General features: G+C 43.2%; 1 protein-coding gene across 7 annotated transcripts in view; it reads right to left on the bottom strand.

The window, feature by feature from the left end:
• The window catches only part of pax2a (paired box 2a), a 40,431-nt gene extending 28,303 nt beyond the window's left edge, over positions 1–12,128 (bottom strand). Inside the window, exons 1-7 of one of the 7 annotated variants that reach the window (XM_072437009.1) lie at positions 11,532–12,128; positions 9,946–10,111; positions 9,411–9,431; positions 8,986–9,183; positions 3,736–3,821; positions 2,641–2,760; positions 1,382–1,426 (exon numbers count right to left, since the gene is read on the bottom strand). In XM_072437009.1, coding sequence (XP_072293110.1) covers positions 1,382–1,426; positions 2,641–2,760; positions 3,736–3,821; positions 8,986–9,183; positions 9,411–9,431; positions 9,946–10,111; positions 11,532–11,574 — 679 coding nt within the window. In that variant the 5' untranslated portion in view covers positions 11,575–12,128. The remainder of the gene's footprint in view (positions 1–1,381; positions 1,427–2,640; positions 2,761–3,735; positions 3,822–8,985; positions 9,184–9,410; positions 9,432–9,945; positions 10,112–11,531) is intronic. The other 6 variants (XM_072437011.1, XM_072437013.1, XM_072437010.1 and 3 more) reach the window with 6 other exon arrangements.
• Positions 12,129–19,225: the final 7,097 nt, after the last annotated feature.

The following is a 19,225-nucleotide window of genomic DNA, read 5'->3' as shown; positions in this document are numbered from 1 at the left end:
CAATCGCACATAATCCAACACATTATGAAGATACAGCAACTCCTTGAACAGTAACTTCCTGCCCGGACCGCCATAAGCCCCTCCCCCGCCGTATTTTGTCCCCGCCCCTTCCTCCCCGTCATCTAGTGTAGCATGCTACGTTTAATCTGCGGCGGACATGACAAGGCCGGATGAATGGCAGCGATGGCGGCCCCGTCCCTGAGCGGGCCCATACACAGAGCCCGTGTACATAACGCACGTCACACTACATTATCTCTACAGCCGGCTGGTAATGGGACCTGTGCCTGAGCAAAGGGCAGAGGTCAGCCACACCAGCACACACACCCCCCAAACCAGCAGCAAAACCAGCAGCAAAACAGCAGTGATGTACAGTAAGAAACCGCAAATGTGATGGACAGTGAGAAACCGCAAATGTGATGGACAGTAAGAAAGCATAAACGTGGCATACAGTCAAAAAGCATGATTGTGATATGCAGTAAGAAAGCGCAAATGTGATATATTATAAGAAACCGTGAGTGGGATGCACAGTAAAGAAAGATAAATGTGATGTACAGTAAGAAAACCGTGATGTGAGTGTAAGTGTTCAGGGTTATTTCACAGTGTAAGAGGGTAAAACAGGCACGCAAAAGAGATTATGTGTGATTATTGTGTTACGGTAAATCGAGAGAAATAATAAGATGCTGTATTTAATGTAGCAAAAAACATATTTTGTGATGAAATCGTTTCTCAGAGCAGTTTAGAGAGGCAGACAGGAGCAAAATAATTAGTAAGGCTTCTTAAACAGAGCTTTTCTTACAGTGAAACAGTAAGTTTGATGTTATACTTTAGATATACTCTATAATCATGCTGCAGATATATTTGGTTAATGCTATGAAACCTAGAATGGCACAAAGAAAAACAATGACCCGATTTAACAGTCATTTTGGGTCATCTGATTGAAAATGCCCCTGTCTGACATCATTATACGCTGTTCTGTTGCTCCTGTCCACTAGCCTAAAGTGAGGGCTGGCTAATAACATAAGTAATGTAATAAACTGGAATGATGTAGTCAGAAAGGTGAGCTCAATTCAATCTGAGAAAACCTTTCCAAATCTGGCCTTATGTCTTGCCTGACACCAGGGCTCCCAAGTGAACACACGGTGCATGACTGTGTATTGACCTGCACGCCATTACACGGAAAACATGATTTCCCACTCATTTTATCGTAATGTATTTAATTTCTCTGGAGATGATTTATTGGAAAAAGCCTGTAATCCGCCGTAACAGCATGGAAACAGCAGCAGCAGCAGCAGCAGCAGCAGCAGCAGCAGCAGCAGCAGAGACAGAAGACAGAGATGAAAGTGACCAAAGCAAAGGAGAAGGGTGTGTAACTGGCACTTACAATGTCCTATTTTCCTCCCGTCCAAGTGGTTGCCACTCCAGAGAACTACAGAGACAGAAACATAAAGAGGAAGAGGCCTGTTTTGATGAATGCTCTTTGAGATCATTTTCAACCACAACATCCCATCATAAACACACACACACACACACACACAGAGGTACACACATGGCCCCTCCCTGCCTGCCCCGGTCTGTTCCTACACCTGTTCAGCCCTACACCAGGGACATGTTAATTCAGAGGCATTAAAAAAGCCAATTGTTTGCACAACCGATAATCTATTAGCCCCGAGGCAGTGTGTCCACTCTCTCGCCTCGGAATGAGAAACTCAAACCGGATATAATCTGTGAGCGGAGATACGGGCTTTTGGCTGCCAATGCCCCGCACGAGTAAAGTATTCCACAGTGTATAGTTTACACCAAAAGTTCATTATTTCTATTTTGTATTTTTGTAGAATTGAACTGTAGCATTATGGGGGAAGTAAAGTCATAGTTCTAATACGGGAAATGAACGTTTACACTGCTACTACCTGATACCCCTGCCGTTTAGACATATTCTATTGACATTTGTAAACAGAAAACCTCCTACTTTTTTCAAATATAGTTATAATATCATTTTATTCAGCAGATTACAGGTTTTTAGAATGACTCGACTTAAGAACAGGATTTTTCACGGAATTGCAACACATTTTTTCCACATTAACGGCGCTTCAATGTTGCTTCTTGCTCTATATGATTTTGCTATATTATTTTGCATTATGACAGATTCTAGCCATATCATACTCGGAGAGCCATAGGAAATGTGTAGTGGGGCTTGTCCTCTTAACTAAGGGGTAAAATATCTATACTTATACGTGGCTAATCCTATTGATGGCGCCGTTTTAGGACGGGCAGTGCGTTTGTTGTTACAGAAACACCCCCTGAGCTCGGCGTGTGTGGGATTACGCTCCATGACAGCTTTATGGGATACTGCGTGGCGCGTCTCCAGCCTCAAATTGAGATCTCTTCTCGCGTAGGCGTATGGTAAAAACGTTGGGGGCATCAAGAAAATCTGATTGAATCGCAAACACACTCCCAGCGCTCCCCCTGACTGCTACACCACATAACAAGTCACCGGAGACACAGGAGGGGGGGATCTACACTCTGCCCGGCGTGCTGTCATAAATGCCATCCTCCGGAAAAGTAGGAAGCGAGAATTAAAAAAAAGAGGAAAACAATGGGGTGTTTTCTTTCGTTCATTCGTTCGTTCTTTTCTCGTCTTACCATCGTCCCGTTTCCGCTTCTCGCCGTTGGAGCGGGGGATGCCCAGGATGCCGTTGATGGAGTAGGAGCCCACGGGGTCGTTGGAGGCGCTGGTCACTGGAGGGGAGGCGGTGCTAGGGACTGCGGGAGGACGAGAAGAGTTAGAAAGGTTCTGGATGTTAGAGGTGTATGTTTCAAGTTTGGTTTTGGGAATGTCCATTATGTGTGTCATCCCATTGGGTTTGGCGGTTATTGCACTTTGCTGTCAGTAGTACAAGAAGTAGTAGAAATAGTAGAAGTATAATTGTATGTAGTAATGGAAATGTGTGCTTAAAGTGCATATGACAGGTTTTTACGATTTTCTAATTTTGACTTTATTTTGGTGTGTTTATATGTGAGAAAATGTTGAAAAATGTGTAGAAAATGACAGGAAGTGACATCACACTGGGGACACTCATTACAGACAAAGTTTATGCATATATTACACAAATGAAACAACTTTTTTGACATTCGAAACTTTAACTCACCAAAATAAAAGTACTGTCATATAATTCCATTTGTCAAATTAAAAGCAATTGTGACATTTAAATTAGTTTTTTCTCAGTGTTTGTTGGGTAATTTCCGAGTGTGATGTCATCAGTTACAAACAGGAAGTGAAATTATAAACCTAATTTTATTTTTATTTCTGGGATAATATTTTCCTCATTTCTAGCAAAATTTCAAATATATCAAACTCAACTGCATTTTAGTTCAATGAGTCGTCTGAACTGTCATAAGGACTTTCAGTACTTTTTGTCTATTTTACAAACAACAGAAAGGAATCTTTGTGGTACCGTGACGCGTATTAAATTATGAAGGAGCGTGTGAATAGAACAGGGGACAAAGTCAATAAATTGACTCAAATGATCCAAAAATACTACAAGAAATATCATCAATCCATCCATGTTCAAACCAGCTTCTTGCTAACATAAAGCTACAACTGTTTACCTCCGGTTTTGTTCACACAGTTCCTTCTAACCAATCAGAACCCTGCACGGTCCAGCCCCACCTCTTTTCTCTTTAACATACACTCAATTTAAACCAATTAGAATGAACCAGTTGGTGTTTTTGTCTCACCTATAGTGTGGCCCGGCGTGGACAGCGGCGTCACGGATCCATCGGGCGACGGGTGGAACTGCTGCTGGACTTTGGTGCGGATAATCCTGGCAAAGTGAACAAACATCAGGGAAATCAATCGATCGATAGTTTCACATAGTTTGGGGGCCCTTTAACACCAGCGCTGCCCGCCTATTCTCCCATAGGTGCATGTTCTATACCGCTAAGGGCCCTGTTCTGCTGTAAACGCCATATCGGGGGGCCTCCCTTGTCACCCAAATAACCAATCTCTGAGCTTTCGGGGCCAATCTCTACCTGGTTGAATAGCTCGGATTCAATCTGGCTTTGGATTCTGGGGGTTAGAAAATATGATAAAGTCGGCACGGCGGCAGTAAGATGTGATGTGGCGGGGAAAGTCTTCATTGCACTTTGCTCGGAATGATCTTGCAAACAAAGCATGAAATCACATCAATTCACCTCAATGATCGGCTTCACTGGCTCTACCTGGCCAAGTCTAATAATCTGCTCCCTCTGCACCCCCCTGGAGCCCCCGCTTTTCCTTCCCGGGCAGCGAGTCTCTACCTACAACCTCTCTCTCCACTCTCCTCACTGTCCAAGTCCACAATAAAACTCTTTCACAGCTCATCTTAGCATCGCCTGAGTTCATTCCCCCCCCCCATCTCTCTCTCTCTGTGAGTGTTTGGGGGGGGGCTGTAGACTGTAGACCCCCCGGGCTCATGGAGGATCACGCCGTATTGATCAGGACTTGGCCAGAGAAAAGTTAAAGGATGGATTGCAGGGAGTGAATGCAAACGGCGAGCGGTGAGGAGCAGGAAGTGGGGGATTTCAATGCAGGCGGCGGTTACAACTGCGAATATTTGCTTTAAATACCAACGATTCATCACAAAAATCAAATGCTGTGATTCTAAAATGAAAATCTCCCCTGACAATAGTCGTTTAACTGTTTGATTGGACGGAAAGACGTGTTTAGAGAGGATACATACAGTAACGTAATAATCAAAGACGAAATCAATGACATTTAAATTGAAATACAAAACCAGAAATGCAAACTTTCTAATCTTCTTATTATTATAATATTACACATAACATGCCACGACCGACAAATATATGTGCAGGTATTGCTTTTGAAGGATAAACAACAATTTTAATACAATATAATGCTAAATTGTTTATATAAAACATTAGCGATATGCATTATATTAGCTTGAATCATTGCCAATTATAAATGTTAATATTCCTTTTAGATTTTAAGTGCCACCGAGGACAAAATATGAGAGGCTTTCTATTCTCAAACATCAGGAAACTTTTTTTGTAAAGTCTTCACAATCTCAATAATGACGATCATTCTTTGTCATATGGAACACGGGAAAATCTCACGTTTAACAGAAACCAGCAGAGTTTTATCTGCTTCAATCCCACATCCCGAGCACGTTTTGTATTCTTTACATGTGAAAGTCCCTCCGCTCAGCGCTGCGCCTCCATAACATCACATCATGCTTTGACTGACAGGCTGAATAACAGGTATCTTCACCGATCCTATGAGAAATGACACCTGCCTATTTTGGACAACTACGGGTTAATCTCCCCCGGGGTCCGAATACACACAGCACTATAAGCCCTCCTCATCAATATTTGATTTGGATTTGGAACATGGCTTCACAACAGTTATTTGACCTGCGCCAGGCATAAATCCAAGGACTAGTTTCCAAGTGCATGTTGAATAAGCAATTGTGGTGCGTCTGAATTAACGACTTTTGTGCAGAGAGAAAGACTAACGGAGGGAGGAAGGGAGAGGAAACATCCCCCAAAGAAATATTAAAATGTGGGATCGATATGATTGAGGGGTTGCTTAGGGAGGCGGGTGATAGTAACTCCACTCCGGTCAAGCCACAACAAAACAACGTGCAACCCGGCCTGTGTGTAATCTTTAATAATGCATGCAGGAAAAATGTGTTTAAAGCCAGGGCATCCTCTTTATTGCGGGGAGCAAAGGTCAGGAGCAGCAAACCGCACGGACCACCAGCAAACATATGCAACGGACAGATTTTACACTCCAGATTGAGATGAGGAAAATCTGAATTTCTTTGGTTCGTAATGGATTTTGCAAGACAAGTGTATTGTACTTTTGTGTGTACTATTTTATTTTGAAATGTTAAATTGCTATGGCTATTATGGCTATAGATTATTTTGATATTAAAAAATATATTGAATTGCAAATAAACAAATTAAAATAATATTTTGAAAACGCAATATTTCTTCGCCAAAAATTAAACTTAAAACAAAAAAAGACATTTAATTCTTCATATTTTATGGTTTTGTCGTAAAGATAGGCTATGCATATTGTCGTTATGACATGTATTATCATAATGACAATACAATAGAGCAATTTATGGTTCAATACAGTGGGCCATATCACTGTACAATAAAATGCAATGTAATTAATGATATATTTTTTTCTGAGCTATAGTCAATGATTTACTTGACAATAAAAATGTAATAATAATAAAAACGATATATATAATAATAGCCTGCTACGACCACTACAAGTAAAGATGATAATAATAATAACATTAATGATGATTGTAATACTAATACTACTACTAGGCCTTCTACTACTACCACCACTACTACTACTACCACTACTACTACTACTACCACTACTACTACTATTAATATAATAATGCACAACAACAATAATAATGATAACAATAATAATAATGATGATGATAATAACAATAATAATTGTAATAATAATCCTAATACTAATAATAATAATATGATTAATTATTCAAACCATAAAAAATATTTTTGGTCCGCTCATTTGTAAAGAAAAATAAATATACAATTCTTTATAATAATTCTCATTCAAATGTAGTCCATATGCTTCATGTCGCCAAATACTGAAATACACAAACGCGCAGATTTCAACACTAGAAAAAGACCAATCAACTTGAATCCTCAATGTTCTCACATGTCGTGTCCACAGTTCACATCTCGTACCATTTGGAGCCACACGCCTAATGACCAGAAGACAACAAACACGTCACAGCGGGTCGTCACAACCCGCTAATGTCGACGCGCGGCGCCACGTGCACATCCGCGATGACACGTCCTACTTTTTGATACTATTTTTGACGAACAACAGGTGAACGCAGCAGTGACGCAGCCGCCGCCGCCGCGCACGAATCCATTAGAAGTGATTAGAACGCGTCTCATTCTCGTAATAACGTGTCAAACGCGTTCACTGTTCGCGCTCGCGCCCGTCGCGTTTAAAAGCTGGACGTGTTATGAGACTCGGTTGGCCTCATTAAAATGTAATGCCGATGACCAACTCTCTGGAACAGTGCCTCCTAAGCAAAGTTCATCACTCGCGCTGCACTGTGGGGCTTTGGCGTTTTCCAAGGCTTTCTCTGACTATCTCTCTCCCTTTCTCTTCTCTCCCTCTCTCTCTCTCTCTCTCTCTCTCTCTCCCTCCCTCCCTCCCTCCATCCCTCCCTCCCTCTCTCCCCCCCACACTCCACATGCTCCGGGCTCTCTGTGCTTCTGCTGCTGCTCTGTGTGCCTTCTACAGGGACCATCAGAGGTGTCTACTTATCAACTCCAAATCGTACAGAACCCACAAGTTACTTTCAGGCAAATTCCACAAATAAAAACCGATCAGAGACAAATGTAATTCAGGGGGAAACAGAATAAATGAGGCTTCGTAACAGGAAACAATTCTCATTATCACAACGCAATTTGACTCATGTTCTGCCAGTAACTACTCCTTAAGTAGCCTTAATAAACATGAACAAGGACTTAAGCCATAAAGAACAAATACTTTATTAAGAATGACTCAGGCTGAGTAAGTACTTACTTGAGTGTAAATTATTATTAATACATGTTTTGTTTATTAATGCTCATAAAAGTGTAGATATTATAAATTCTTGCATCAAAAAATACGTATTTTGGTTCAAACGTTTAAACTATTCCTTGTGTTGTCAATACCTATGTTGATTCTGAACACATTTCATACATAACAACAATCAATATTACCCAAAATGCCACTCAACTCCCTGAACAATTCCATCTCTCAAGAGTAAAACCAGAAAACAGCTGCAGCAAAACACAATTCTCACGTATTTTCTTCCCAGCACTGACTTATCCATTTAGGCGTAAAAAGCCCAACCTCTGCCATTACGCGCCACGTCTGTGCCATTTGGCGGCGCGGCAGGTGTGGCAGCGCGGTGCAGGAGGCTGCTGGACACCGGAGCGCTGTCGTGTCGCAGTGTGGTCCGCGTATTGAACGGCTTTGTTGGGTATTTCCCTCCGCCTGGATCTGGTTGCGCGCTATCGATCGGTTTTTATCGAGACAGATGTGATCTCTCCTCGGGCACGGCGCGCGCGCGGCGCTCGTGGGCCGCGGCGGGGATTGGATTGCACTTGGGGAGAGACCACCCCAGCTTCTTGGCACCGTTATAACTCCAGCATATTATCAGTAAATAATATGGTGCGTGTGAGAGCCAGAAGAAAAGTAAAGCCATTCTATCCTCTTAAGGCGAGACGCTGCAGGTGAAATGGAAAAAAATCTTACATTTAGAGATGCCAATTTGAAACTTATTCTGTAGTTTCCTTACGTCAATGTGTGGGTTACAGTTTTTTTTTTTCTCCATAAAATATTAGGAATTTTATGCTTGAAAATGGCCAAAATTGCAGAGATTTGAGAGAAGTAAATCTGAGAAGTGGGTAGAGCCAGGTTTAAATGTGTATTTATTTATTATTATTATTATTATTATTATTATTATTTTGTCATTTATGTTCCAAATGAATACAAAGGGGATTTTGGATATCTTATTTACCATTCGAGTAAACTAGATTTGACAGAAAATTGACAAATTGGCGTACAATTGAAATTCCAGCTCATTCTTTTGAGGTAAAATGTGAATAAATCAGGCTTTGAATTAGATATTAACAAATCCTTCTGTGCGATCCGTCAAAATCATGTTGTGAAAGTGTCAAATGTAAAGTTTAGCACGTGCCACTATGGGAAAACGCATTCGAAAATAATAAGTTACAATGTCCCACACAAATCTATGCATGTGAGTTGATTAAATAAAACAATAACCCATGTTTAGCTGCAGTTTGGAGACTTTCGCGTTCCATGTGGAGAGCGCAGACCGAGCACAGAGCGCACAAAGCCCGCCTCGCCTGCGGCGTCTCGCCCTACGGCGCTGGAGCTGGAGCTCGGGTGTAAAGGCACCGTGGACCTACCTGTTGATGGATGACACGCTGGGCACTGTGTCGTTGTCGCACACGCCCTCAGCCAATAGCCGGTCTCGGATCTCCCACGCGAACATGGTCGGGTTCTGTCGTTTATATTCGGCTATTTTATCCACCACTTTGGGAGTCGCCACCTTTGGTTTGGAGCCACCTATGACCCCGGGTTTAATACTGCCCGTTTCGTAGTACCTGCGCGGAGAAGAGGACAGTTTACCGGAGTGAGCGACTGGAAACAGGAGTGTGTACTTTTACCTAATTGTGCTCTTAAGGCTGGTGTACTTATTTATTCAAACAGTGAGACGCACAGAACAAAGGGCACAGAGTTTTGGCTTCTGAAGCAGCATGCACCACATGCCACCGTGTCTCCTACAGTGTAGCTACACAATGTGAACATTTAGTGTGTGTGAAAGGAGTACCTCTGAAATGACTTCTGATAGCTAGGGAGAAATATATGTAGAGAAATTACTCTCAACATTTGGGTTCAGAACGAGCGTCCTACACTTTACGCTAGAGTCAGTGTGGATGATGTGTTCATACTGTTCTCTCTGAAGCTTGTCACTTACATTGTATTAGTCCAAAATAAATCTGATAATAATGTGTGCGTGTCTATTTTATGAATTATCAAGCAAACAAAATGAATTATTGTGAAAATGACAACAATTGTAACAGGTTTCTAAGCAGTCGTGGCCTCTCACCCAAACCTGACTCTACTTTTACTATTAATAAAGCTCATTTTACTCTTAATGTTTAGCTGTAAATTTTTATCTCATTTTTCCCCTCCAAGGCGTTTCGTGATGGGACGTAAATGGAGGGCAAGGAACGGGCTAAAATGTGCCTGGTGTAACGGATGTGCGCTGCGGTGAGAGAGCGAGGCGTGCGCTCGGTAAGATTGATGTCTGACACGTTCCCTCTCTCTCTCACACACATTTACACTCGCGAGGATTCTTTTACCTGCCGAGGATTTTGCTGACGCAGCCGTGGCTGACCCGGAGCTGTCGGGAGATGTCGCAGGGCCGCACGCCTTGATGGGCCAGCTCCACTATCCGCTGCCGCACCACGTCCGGGAGGGGTCTGCCGTTCACAAACACCCCACCGAGCTGGTTCACACCGCCGTGCCCTGCGTGGGACACAACAGCAGCACAGAGGAGCATAACATTACATACCTGCAGAGGCGGCGCGCGCGGGACCAGTGTTCACGAGCGAAGACAGAGCGGCACACGCACACGCGGGACGGATTTACACACGTGCAGCGATTTGGGTCCAGTTTAGACCCGGTTTGGTCCTGAGCAGGTCCTTATGCGGTGCGTGGGGAATCTAGTGTTTTATGAGCTGGTTTGGTTTGGATTCTTCAACACGGAGAGCCATGTTTTTGTTCAGGAACACGCGCCTTTACTCAGACTTTTACGCGCGCGAAACTGTCCTATATTCTTTACATTTCGTTTGCATGTATAATAAGAAGGCCACAATATAGATAGCAATGTAAAACTTTATCTAAATTATATGAGTATAAATCAATTTTGTAAACTAATAAACTAAATAATGAAACGCGATTAAAAAAAGCAGTGTAAAAGTAACGGTTAAATCAACGAGACAATTAATTTATTACACCAACGAGGATATTTTTTTTCTTTCCTTTTCTTTTTTTTTATATTAAATTGTGAATAGCCGTTTTTAAACGTGTTTGTTCTAGTCAAACGGGAGTAAATGGATATAATAAGCAGCTCGTGCTCTCCTGCCCCAGGGGAGTCTAACACATGTCGCTCATATTACGTTTCAACCTGTTTAATTTTCCTCGCACAATAATTGTAAATAATTAAAATGAGCTTTGATAACTCATATTACAAATGCGAATGGTGCGAATGAGGAACGAATCAATAATGCATCACGCGCCCGGGTCCTCTTCTTCACCCATATCGTATGGAGCAAAACATGCCCATAATAAAGATGCAGAGGGACGCGGTGGGACGCTGTTTATGTTTCTGTTTCACTTTGGGGTTTTATATGAACACTTATAATACATTTGAATATAGTCAGGGTCATTTACACACAGCGACCTTCTGTAGCACAGGCAGTGTCACTGCAGAGGTGACAAAGATGTTCAAAATCACCTGCGTTTGTTTTACACACACGAAAACACTCATGGGTAATATAAGTTTACTTACAACGGAGGACAATAAGTAAAGCATAAATATAAAGCCCTAGTAAAAATATAAACAACTCTCCAACAGACACGTGTCTCTGAGTGAGGCCAATTCAAAATAACACATGTAGTTTACTTTACTTTTTTTTTTCTCTCTCAAAATAAAACGCATCTATTTTTATGCACAACGTTTTTCATAATTTAACTAAAAATAGTAATTGTGTTTCTATTTTTTCCCTTGCCTATAGGAAGCTGCCGTTTTTAAGGTTTTAACATTTTTAACGAACTCAACATTTTTTGTTATGGGCAAACTGAAAAGAAATGACTTCCACAGAGAAATCCCGGTTCAAACGGCCCGATGCTGCTGGACATTTACAAACTAGTTGAGAATACTCACGGTGCATCGCCGAGAAGGGGTCTGCTTTGCAGTGAATATCCATGGGATAGCAGAGGAAAGAAAGGTAATCGACTGAGGTCGCCGTCTCGGCTCGATGGTGCAGCTTGAATAGGTGTAAAAAAGGAGCCTCGACGGTCGCGGTCAAACAGTCCGTGTGGAGCGGTCCACAAGTTGTGTCGCCTGCGGACGGACTTCTCTGTGCTCCTGTCGAGTCTGGAGGCAGGAGTGAGAGTGTCAGGTGCAGAGCATGACCCACGCGTGTGCACAGCGCACCAGCAGCGACCAGAACATGGGCTCAAAGCGGCTCACAGCTCGTGTCCACAGCACATAGTGAGCAAAAGCAGAGTGAATCCTGCGGCTGGAGCTGAGTATCCGGAGCGGAGCGTGCGGATGAGAGCGGAGCGGCCGGACAGAGGATCCCCCTCTCGCAGTGGGCTGTGCCTGTGCGGAGCTTTGGCTGAGAATGAAAGGCTGTGCTGTGTGTCTGTTTCTAAAAGCTGCAGTCACAGATCCCCCTCCCCACTCCTCCAGCCCACAGATCCCCGCGCATAGAGATGGATGACTTGTCAGACAAAGGCAATAGATTCCAACACTTTGTGATTCGCCCACGTAAAAAAAACTGCAGCTCAAATGAGGAGGTCCCTGCATCCGACAGCCAGGAAGGGGAGGGAGACGAAATGGGAAATGATGAGACTTTAGGGTGAAGAATCAAGGAAATTAAAGACAGGGGGTAGAAGTGAGGGACGCCACTGTCAGCGCGCCGCGGTGTTTAAGGAACAGGCACTTTGGAACTGTTGTCTCTGGACTCTCAAGTCAAGAGAGTGTTATTCCCCTCACAATATCACATGTACAAAGTCAGCCTTAAGATGTCCAAACTAGACTTGACAAGACAAAGGATGAAGGCATTCGTTTGAACAATTAAATAACTGTGACTAAAATGATGGCCTTGAGGCACGTTTTGGGCCTGTCAATGTGCTTCAATTTGAACCATCAGGATTCAATTATAATCTTTACTACTATAAATAAAACATATTTTAAGGGTAAAAAGACGTTTAAATAAAAAAATATTTTTTAATGTTTTTCTTTTATTAAAATGTTGAATTTGACAAACAAATCAGAAAGTCACTCAAAACTTGTCCTCGCGAAAATATAAAATAAATAGAAAACTGAGTGTTTTTGGCGTGCCTGTGCGTGGTCAGAGGCAGGTGTAAGGTGCACTCCTCCTCCTCCCCCTCTTCTTCTTCTTCTTCTTCTTCTTCTTCTTCTTCTTCTTCTTCTTCTTCTTCTTCTTCTTCTTCTTCTTCTTCTTCTTCTTCTTCTTCTTCTTCTTCATCACCACATTCCCACTGCCCGCGCTCGCTCTGTAGATGGCGCTCACACAGAGGCTTTACGCACAGCGGGGCCGCGTCTTTCACCCACAGCGTCTCCAAAACCAACAGCAGCACCGCGGCCGCCGCGGCCGCTGCTCCGGCCGGGTCAGAGGTCGGCCCGTAAGCCTACTGTAGCTGAATTATAGCGGCTTAATCTCTTCCGCTGGGACTCAATCCGAAGCGAAACAAAGAGAGAAAAGCTCGGGTCTAACAGGATTTGAAAAAGTTAATGCTTTGTGTCTGGGAAAAGGGAAAGTGTTTGCCTTTTGGAGGTGTGATCTGACTTGGAACTTTGGGCAGGATTTTGTCCAGTCAGTGTAATCCAATTAATCTAACTGTTTTATAATGAACAATTTGTGAATTTAATTGTAATTAATTTTTTGTGCTTTTTTGTGGTTATTTTGCTGTAAATTGTGAGCTACTGTGTCCAAGTAATTATTTTGTAGAACAATAAAGTTGATCTAAATCTAATGTTTATGTATTCTTATTTAATTTTTATTAAAATTTATTTTTATTCTGTTTTAGATATATATTTTATTTTGAATACAAATGTATATACATATATATATATATATATATATATATATATATATATATATATATATATATATATATATATATTTTTACAATGTTATTAAAATATAATGAAAGGAAAACTGAAGAATTGACTAAAATAATTCATCTTTACTGCATTACAATACAATAAAACAATGATGGTATAGCAGTCATACGAATCACAATAATGCCAATAATAATAATAATGATAATAATAATAATGATAATATAATCTAGCCGTGATGGTCCACTTGCCTCTGGACAACTTTGAGGACGATCCTTCTTTTTTATACGTGACTTTTTTGGGGGCTGGCAGCTTCTGGTACAATATGTAGCACCATGGGCAGTAATTTCACACGTCAGTGCACTTTTGCCCTAAAGCTGCTGCTATTTCCCCCACACAACAGCCATGCAGCCCTGCCCTGCCTGCCGATCTGCCCCCCGCGCGTCCGTGCGTCCGGGCGCCTGGTCCTCGGAGCGCGCGGGGCCGCAGTGTTTTACCGCTGACGACGTGAAGTGTCCGTGTCACCGCCGCCACCGGAACAACACGCGTGATGAAGAGGATGATGAAGGAGGAGGAGGACAAAGTGCCAGGGTTTAGTCCTGAGAGCAAAGAGCAGCTTTATGTCTCTGCCTCCATGGCCTTTACTCGCGTTTATCTTGTTTTTTTACTTTGACTAAAAACGAATTTTCTGTTTTTTTAAATGTCAAACTGCTAATTTTTACACAATTTGTTAGTTTATTTGCCATTTGTAGTATCTCACACACACACACACACACACACACACACACACACACACACACACACACACACACATACACACACACACACACACACACACATTTTCATTTTTCATTAACAATTTTTTTTTTAAGGTCAGAGATAAACAATAATAATGTCAAACCTTTTTTTAAAATGTAATAATAGGGTCATAATTCTGCTGACCAATTTAATCCAATGCAAAAGGCAGAAGGCAATGTAATACAATGTTCAAAAATAAAGACAATTGTACAATTTCTATAGTAACAGATGTCTACAATTGACCAAATAACAAACAGAAAACACTGCAACTACTAATACTTGTACTAATAATAATAATAAGAAGTCATAATTGAGGAGGAGGATGATAAATGGCAGTAAATTGAACGTGTTTTTTGTTCCTGGCTGAGACGTAACGCGCGTTCACGTCAAAAATCAATTTTTTGTTGTTCCTTGTGTCTTGTTCCTGGCTCCACCGCCTCGCTTGCTCTGTTCCGTGTCACATTAGAAGCTCTTGCACTATTTGGCACGCGTAAAAGTGGCACACAATCCACGGACTCTTTCACAACACCCGGCCTTGCTTTATTTTTGTTGCTATAAAACGCGCCTCTTTGACCCGTAAACTAAACCCTAACTCTGTCTAATTCTGTTTATTTCACCCAATTTACCACGTTTAGCGCTTACAATAATAACTCCCCGTCCTGTCCTGTCTTTGGACCCACTCCATCCCTATTAGTCCACTTATGATGAGCTGCTGCACGTGGAGGACCCCCCTCGTACCCCTCCGTGACGCCGTGGGGCCCTCGTGACACCCGCTGCCATATGCGCGGGACCGTGGCACAACTGCGGGACAACAGCTGCGCCTCTCTCCCCCCCCTCTCACCCTCTCCCCCCCTCTCACCCTCTCTCCCCCCCTCACCCTCTCTCTCCCCCCCCTCTCACCCTCTCCCCCCCTCTCACCCTCTCTCCCCCCCTCACCCTCTCTCTCCCCCCCTCTCACCCTCCCCCCCTCTCACCCTCTCCCCCCCTCACCCTCTCTCTCCCCCCCTCTCACCCTCTCTCCCCCCCTCTCACCCTCTCTCCCCCCCTCTCACCCTCTCACCCTCTCTTCCCCTCTCACCCTCTCTCTCCCCCCCTCTCACCCTCTCTCCCCCCCTCTCACCCTCCCCCCCCCCTCTCACCCTCCCCCCCCTCTCACCCTCTCTCCCCCCCTCTCACCCTCTCTCCCCCCCTCTCACCCTCTCTCCCCCCCTCACCCTCTCTCCCCCCCTCTCACCCTCTCTCCCCCCCTCTCACCCCCCCCTCTCACCCTCTCCCCCCCCTCTCACCCTCCCCCCCCCTCTCACCCTCTCTCCCCCCCTCTCACCCTCTCTCCCCCCCTCACCCTCTCTCCCCCCCTCTCACCCTCTCACCCTCCCCCCCCTCTCACCCTCTCTCCCCCCCTCTCACCCTCTCTCCCCCCCTCACCCTCTCTCCCCCCCTCTCACCCTCTCTCCCCCCCCTCACCCTCTCTCCCCCCCTCTCACCCTCTCACCCTCCCCCCCTCTCACCCTCTCTCCCCCCCTCTCACCCTCTCTCCCCCCCTCACCCTCTCTCCCCCCCCTCTCACCCTCTCCCCCCCTCACCCTCTCTCTCCCCCCCTCTCACCCTCTCTCCCCCCCTCTCACCCTCTCTCCCCCCCTCTCACCCTCTCTCCCCCCCTCTCACCCTCTCTTCCCCTCTCACCCTCTCTCTCCCCCCCTCTCACCCTCTCTCCCCCCCTCTCACCCTCCCCCCCCCTCTCACCCTCTCTCCCCCCCTCTCACCCTCTCTCCCCCCCTCACCCTCTCTCCCTCTCCACTCGGCGCAGATGGAGATCCAATTGGACTCGATATCCCCGACACTGGCGCAGATTGATTTTGTACTTGCTTTTTAATTTCGCCGTAATTAATTAGATCATTACAACTGTTTCGCATTGATCTTCCCATCTAAGTCCAAACTGGAGGTGAATTGCGCTGCGGGGTTGCGTGTTTTCAATTAGAGGTGAAATGTTGAGCCATAATAATTGCGGGATCATGTTACGATCACCGATACTCGTTGAAAAATCGCAATAAATATCGTGTTTTGAGATAAATAACTTGATAATATGGGACTGAGAGATGTGGATGTGGTTACAGGCCGGATAATTAAGGGCTGCAGGGATGAATTAACTAATCCTGCACTGCTCCATAATAAAAAATAATAATGTGATAATCGTTATCTGGACTAAACTCTAAAACACATACATCTTATAACAAAAACATAGTGACATTAATAAATCCAAATGTAAAAAAAAAGAAGAAAAAACTACTTTCTTTGATAATATCTGTAAATGTTATCTTTAGTCACCATGTTTCAGCCTTTATGTGGTCTCAATGTGCAATAAAAATAATCATCTGATAGTCAATAAAAAAATCAAATTAATCTTAATCTACGAAAACAATCACTACTTTCAGCGTATCAAAAGTATTGTTTGTTGCTGATAAAATAAAATAAAATAAAATAGCGAGAATTAAACATAGACCATGATATTTTGCTCCAATTCAGTGCATAATTAAGTGTACTAAGGATAAATAAATTCTGTTTCTTCTTCAAAATGGACCTATTGAATATCGTACTGAAATGAATATCGTGTATCATTCTGAGAGATTTGAATAACTATAATACTAATAATAGGCCTAACATTATAGCCTAATTTGAAGTGGAGTTATGTGTAAAACCTTATAGTGTTCCACATATTCAGTCTTATAATATGCAACATTCTGAGCACTTTTTCCCATTCAAAACGACGTATTATTCTGTTTTTAATGTTAATGTCTTTGTCTAATCTCTCATCAGTCTGAACTCAATGGACACTGATGGGAATTCCTCTGTTTTGTCAAGTGCAAATAAACATTGACATGTGTTCTTGTTGGAGAGGGGAATCCTTCCTGTTCCGTACCTGGCGCAGCAGCAGCGGCGGCGGCGGTGACGGCGGGTGCGGCGCGCTTTGAGCCATGTCCTAGGCGTCTTGGCTAATGGTGCGTCCCCCACCTCCCCCCAAACACCCCACCCCGATGCAGCCCACTAGATGTGTCCGGCCTCCTGCGCGCCCTCCCCGGCTGCTGCCCGTGCGTCCTCGCCCTGCCGCCGCCGCCGTCACGTCACAACTCCGCGGAGCGCCCATCCACAACTAAACGGTTTAGGGCGACAACAAAAAAGGGAAGAAGCAAGTGTGCTCCAATGAACTAGGCATTGATAAAGAGTAAGAAAAAAAAAAAAAGAAGAAAAAAAGAAAGAAAGAAAGAAAGAAAGAAAGAAGAAGAAGAAGAAGAAGAAGAAGAAGAAGAAGAAGAAGAAGAAGAAGAAGAAGAAGAAGAAGAAGAAGGTAGAAAATCAGAGCAGAAAAGCGTGGTGCTTGAGAGAGATGGGGCGTTACTTAAGATAAGACACTATAAGTAAGCTCAAATGTAAGCACATGTGTGGTCAGGTGTGTTCAGGTGTGTTCAGAAGTGTTCAGGAGTGTTTAGGAGAGTTCAGGAGTGTTTAGGAGTGTTCAGGAGTGTTCAGGAGAGTTCAGGAGTGTTCAGGAGTGTTTAGGAGTGTTCAGGAGTGTTCAGGAGAGTTCAGGAGTGTTCAGGAGTGTTTAGGAGTGTTCAGGAGTGTTCAGGAGAGTTCAGGAGAGTTCAGGAGTGTTCAGGAGAGTTCAGGAGTGTTCAGGAGTGTTCAGGAGAGTTCAGGAGTGTTCAGGAGTGTTTAGGAGTGTTCAGGAGTGTTCAGGAGAGTTCAGGAGAGTTCAGGAGAGTTCAGGAGAGTTCAGGAGTGTTCAGGAGTGTTCAGGAGTGTTTAGGAGTGTTCAGGAGTGTTCAGGAGAGTTCAGGAGAGTTCAGGAGTGTTCAGGAGTGTTCAGGAGTGTTTAGGAGTGTTCAGGAGTGTTCAGGAGAGTTCAGGAGAGTTCAGGAGAGTTCAGGAGAGTTCAGGAGAGTTCAGGAGAGTTCAGGAGTGTTCAGGAGTGTTCAGGAGTGTTCAGGAGAGTTCAGGAGAGTTCAGGAGTGTTCAGGAGTGTTCAGGAGTGTTTAGGAGTGTTCAGGAGTGTTCAGGAGAGTTCAGGAGAGTTCAGGAGAGTTCAGGAGAGTTCAGGAGAGTTCAGGAGAGTTCAGGAGTGGTCAGGGGTGTTCAGGAGTGTTTTGGAGGCCTTGGAAACACGGGTACAACTTTTGCGCACGGTGTTTTTGTCCAGTTATGTACTTATTTTTGAGTGTTGAATAGATGAAAAGGCCATATGATAGGCCTATGTTATAAAAGTTAATAATTATCTCCTTATATGGCTCAGTATTCGTCCATTAACACATTCAGTCGTTTGGGCATTTTTACAGGTCAGTGAGTGAAGACTTTTATGTTCACGTGAAGCATGTAAAAAATGATAATAAGAATAACAAAATAAAGCTTTGTAAGCAAATCATACTGTTTTCCTTATTTTATTCTTAGCAACATAATATAACATAACATAAAAACAATATCATGTTGTACTATGTATGCAGAAGATAATATTTTATTGACTTATATGGCACCACTTTACACTTAGTTCAGCCTTAATAAAGCATGAACAAAGACTCACAATTACCACTCCTGAACCCTTTGTTCATGCTTTATTAAGGCTATTAAAAGTGTAGTTATTTTGAAGGGTTTTCTTTCTATTTTTATTTTAGAAAATAAAACAATACAACATTTGTCATACAGGAATATTAACGTTTTAAATATCAGATTGGTTATGAAATCCACACATTTTATCGTGAAATTCCAAATAAAATCTACAGTAATTCTCCTGATCTGTTTGACCAACCTCCAAACTGAAACAAGTCCATAAAAATCATCACGATTCCAGCCTATTACCAGCATTTGTAAGCATGATTATGATTCAATAATTTCCCATAAAGTGCATCTTAAATAACTTTACAGCTATAGGAAACCCATTCTTCCTGAACTTCTGAGACCCAACTTTGAGTCTATGT

This window comes from Eucyclogobius newberryi, unplaced genomic scaffold, assembly GCF_026437365.1.
Source record: "Eucyclogobius newberryi isolate DKJ021-1_F unplaced genomic scaffold, fEucNew1.0.hap1 SCAF_8, whole genome shotgun sequence".
Lineage (NCBI taxonomy): Eukaryota > Metazoa > Chordata > Actinopteri > Gobiiformes > Gobiidae > Eucyclogobius > Eucyclogobius newberryi.
The sequence above is the reverse complement of the archived record's forward strand: the minus strand, read 5'-3'. Positions and strand labels throughout refer to the sequence as shown.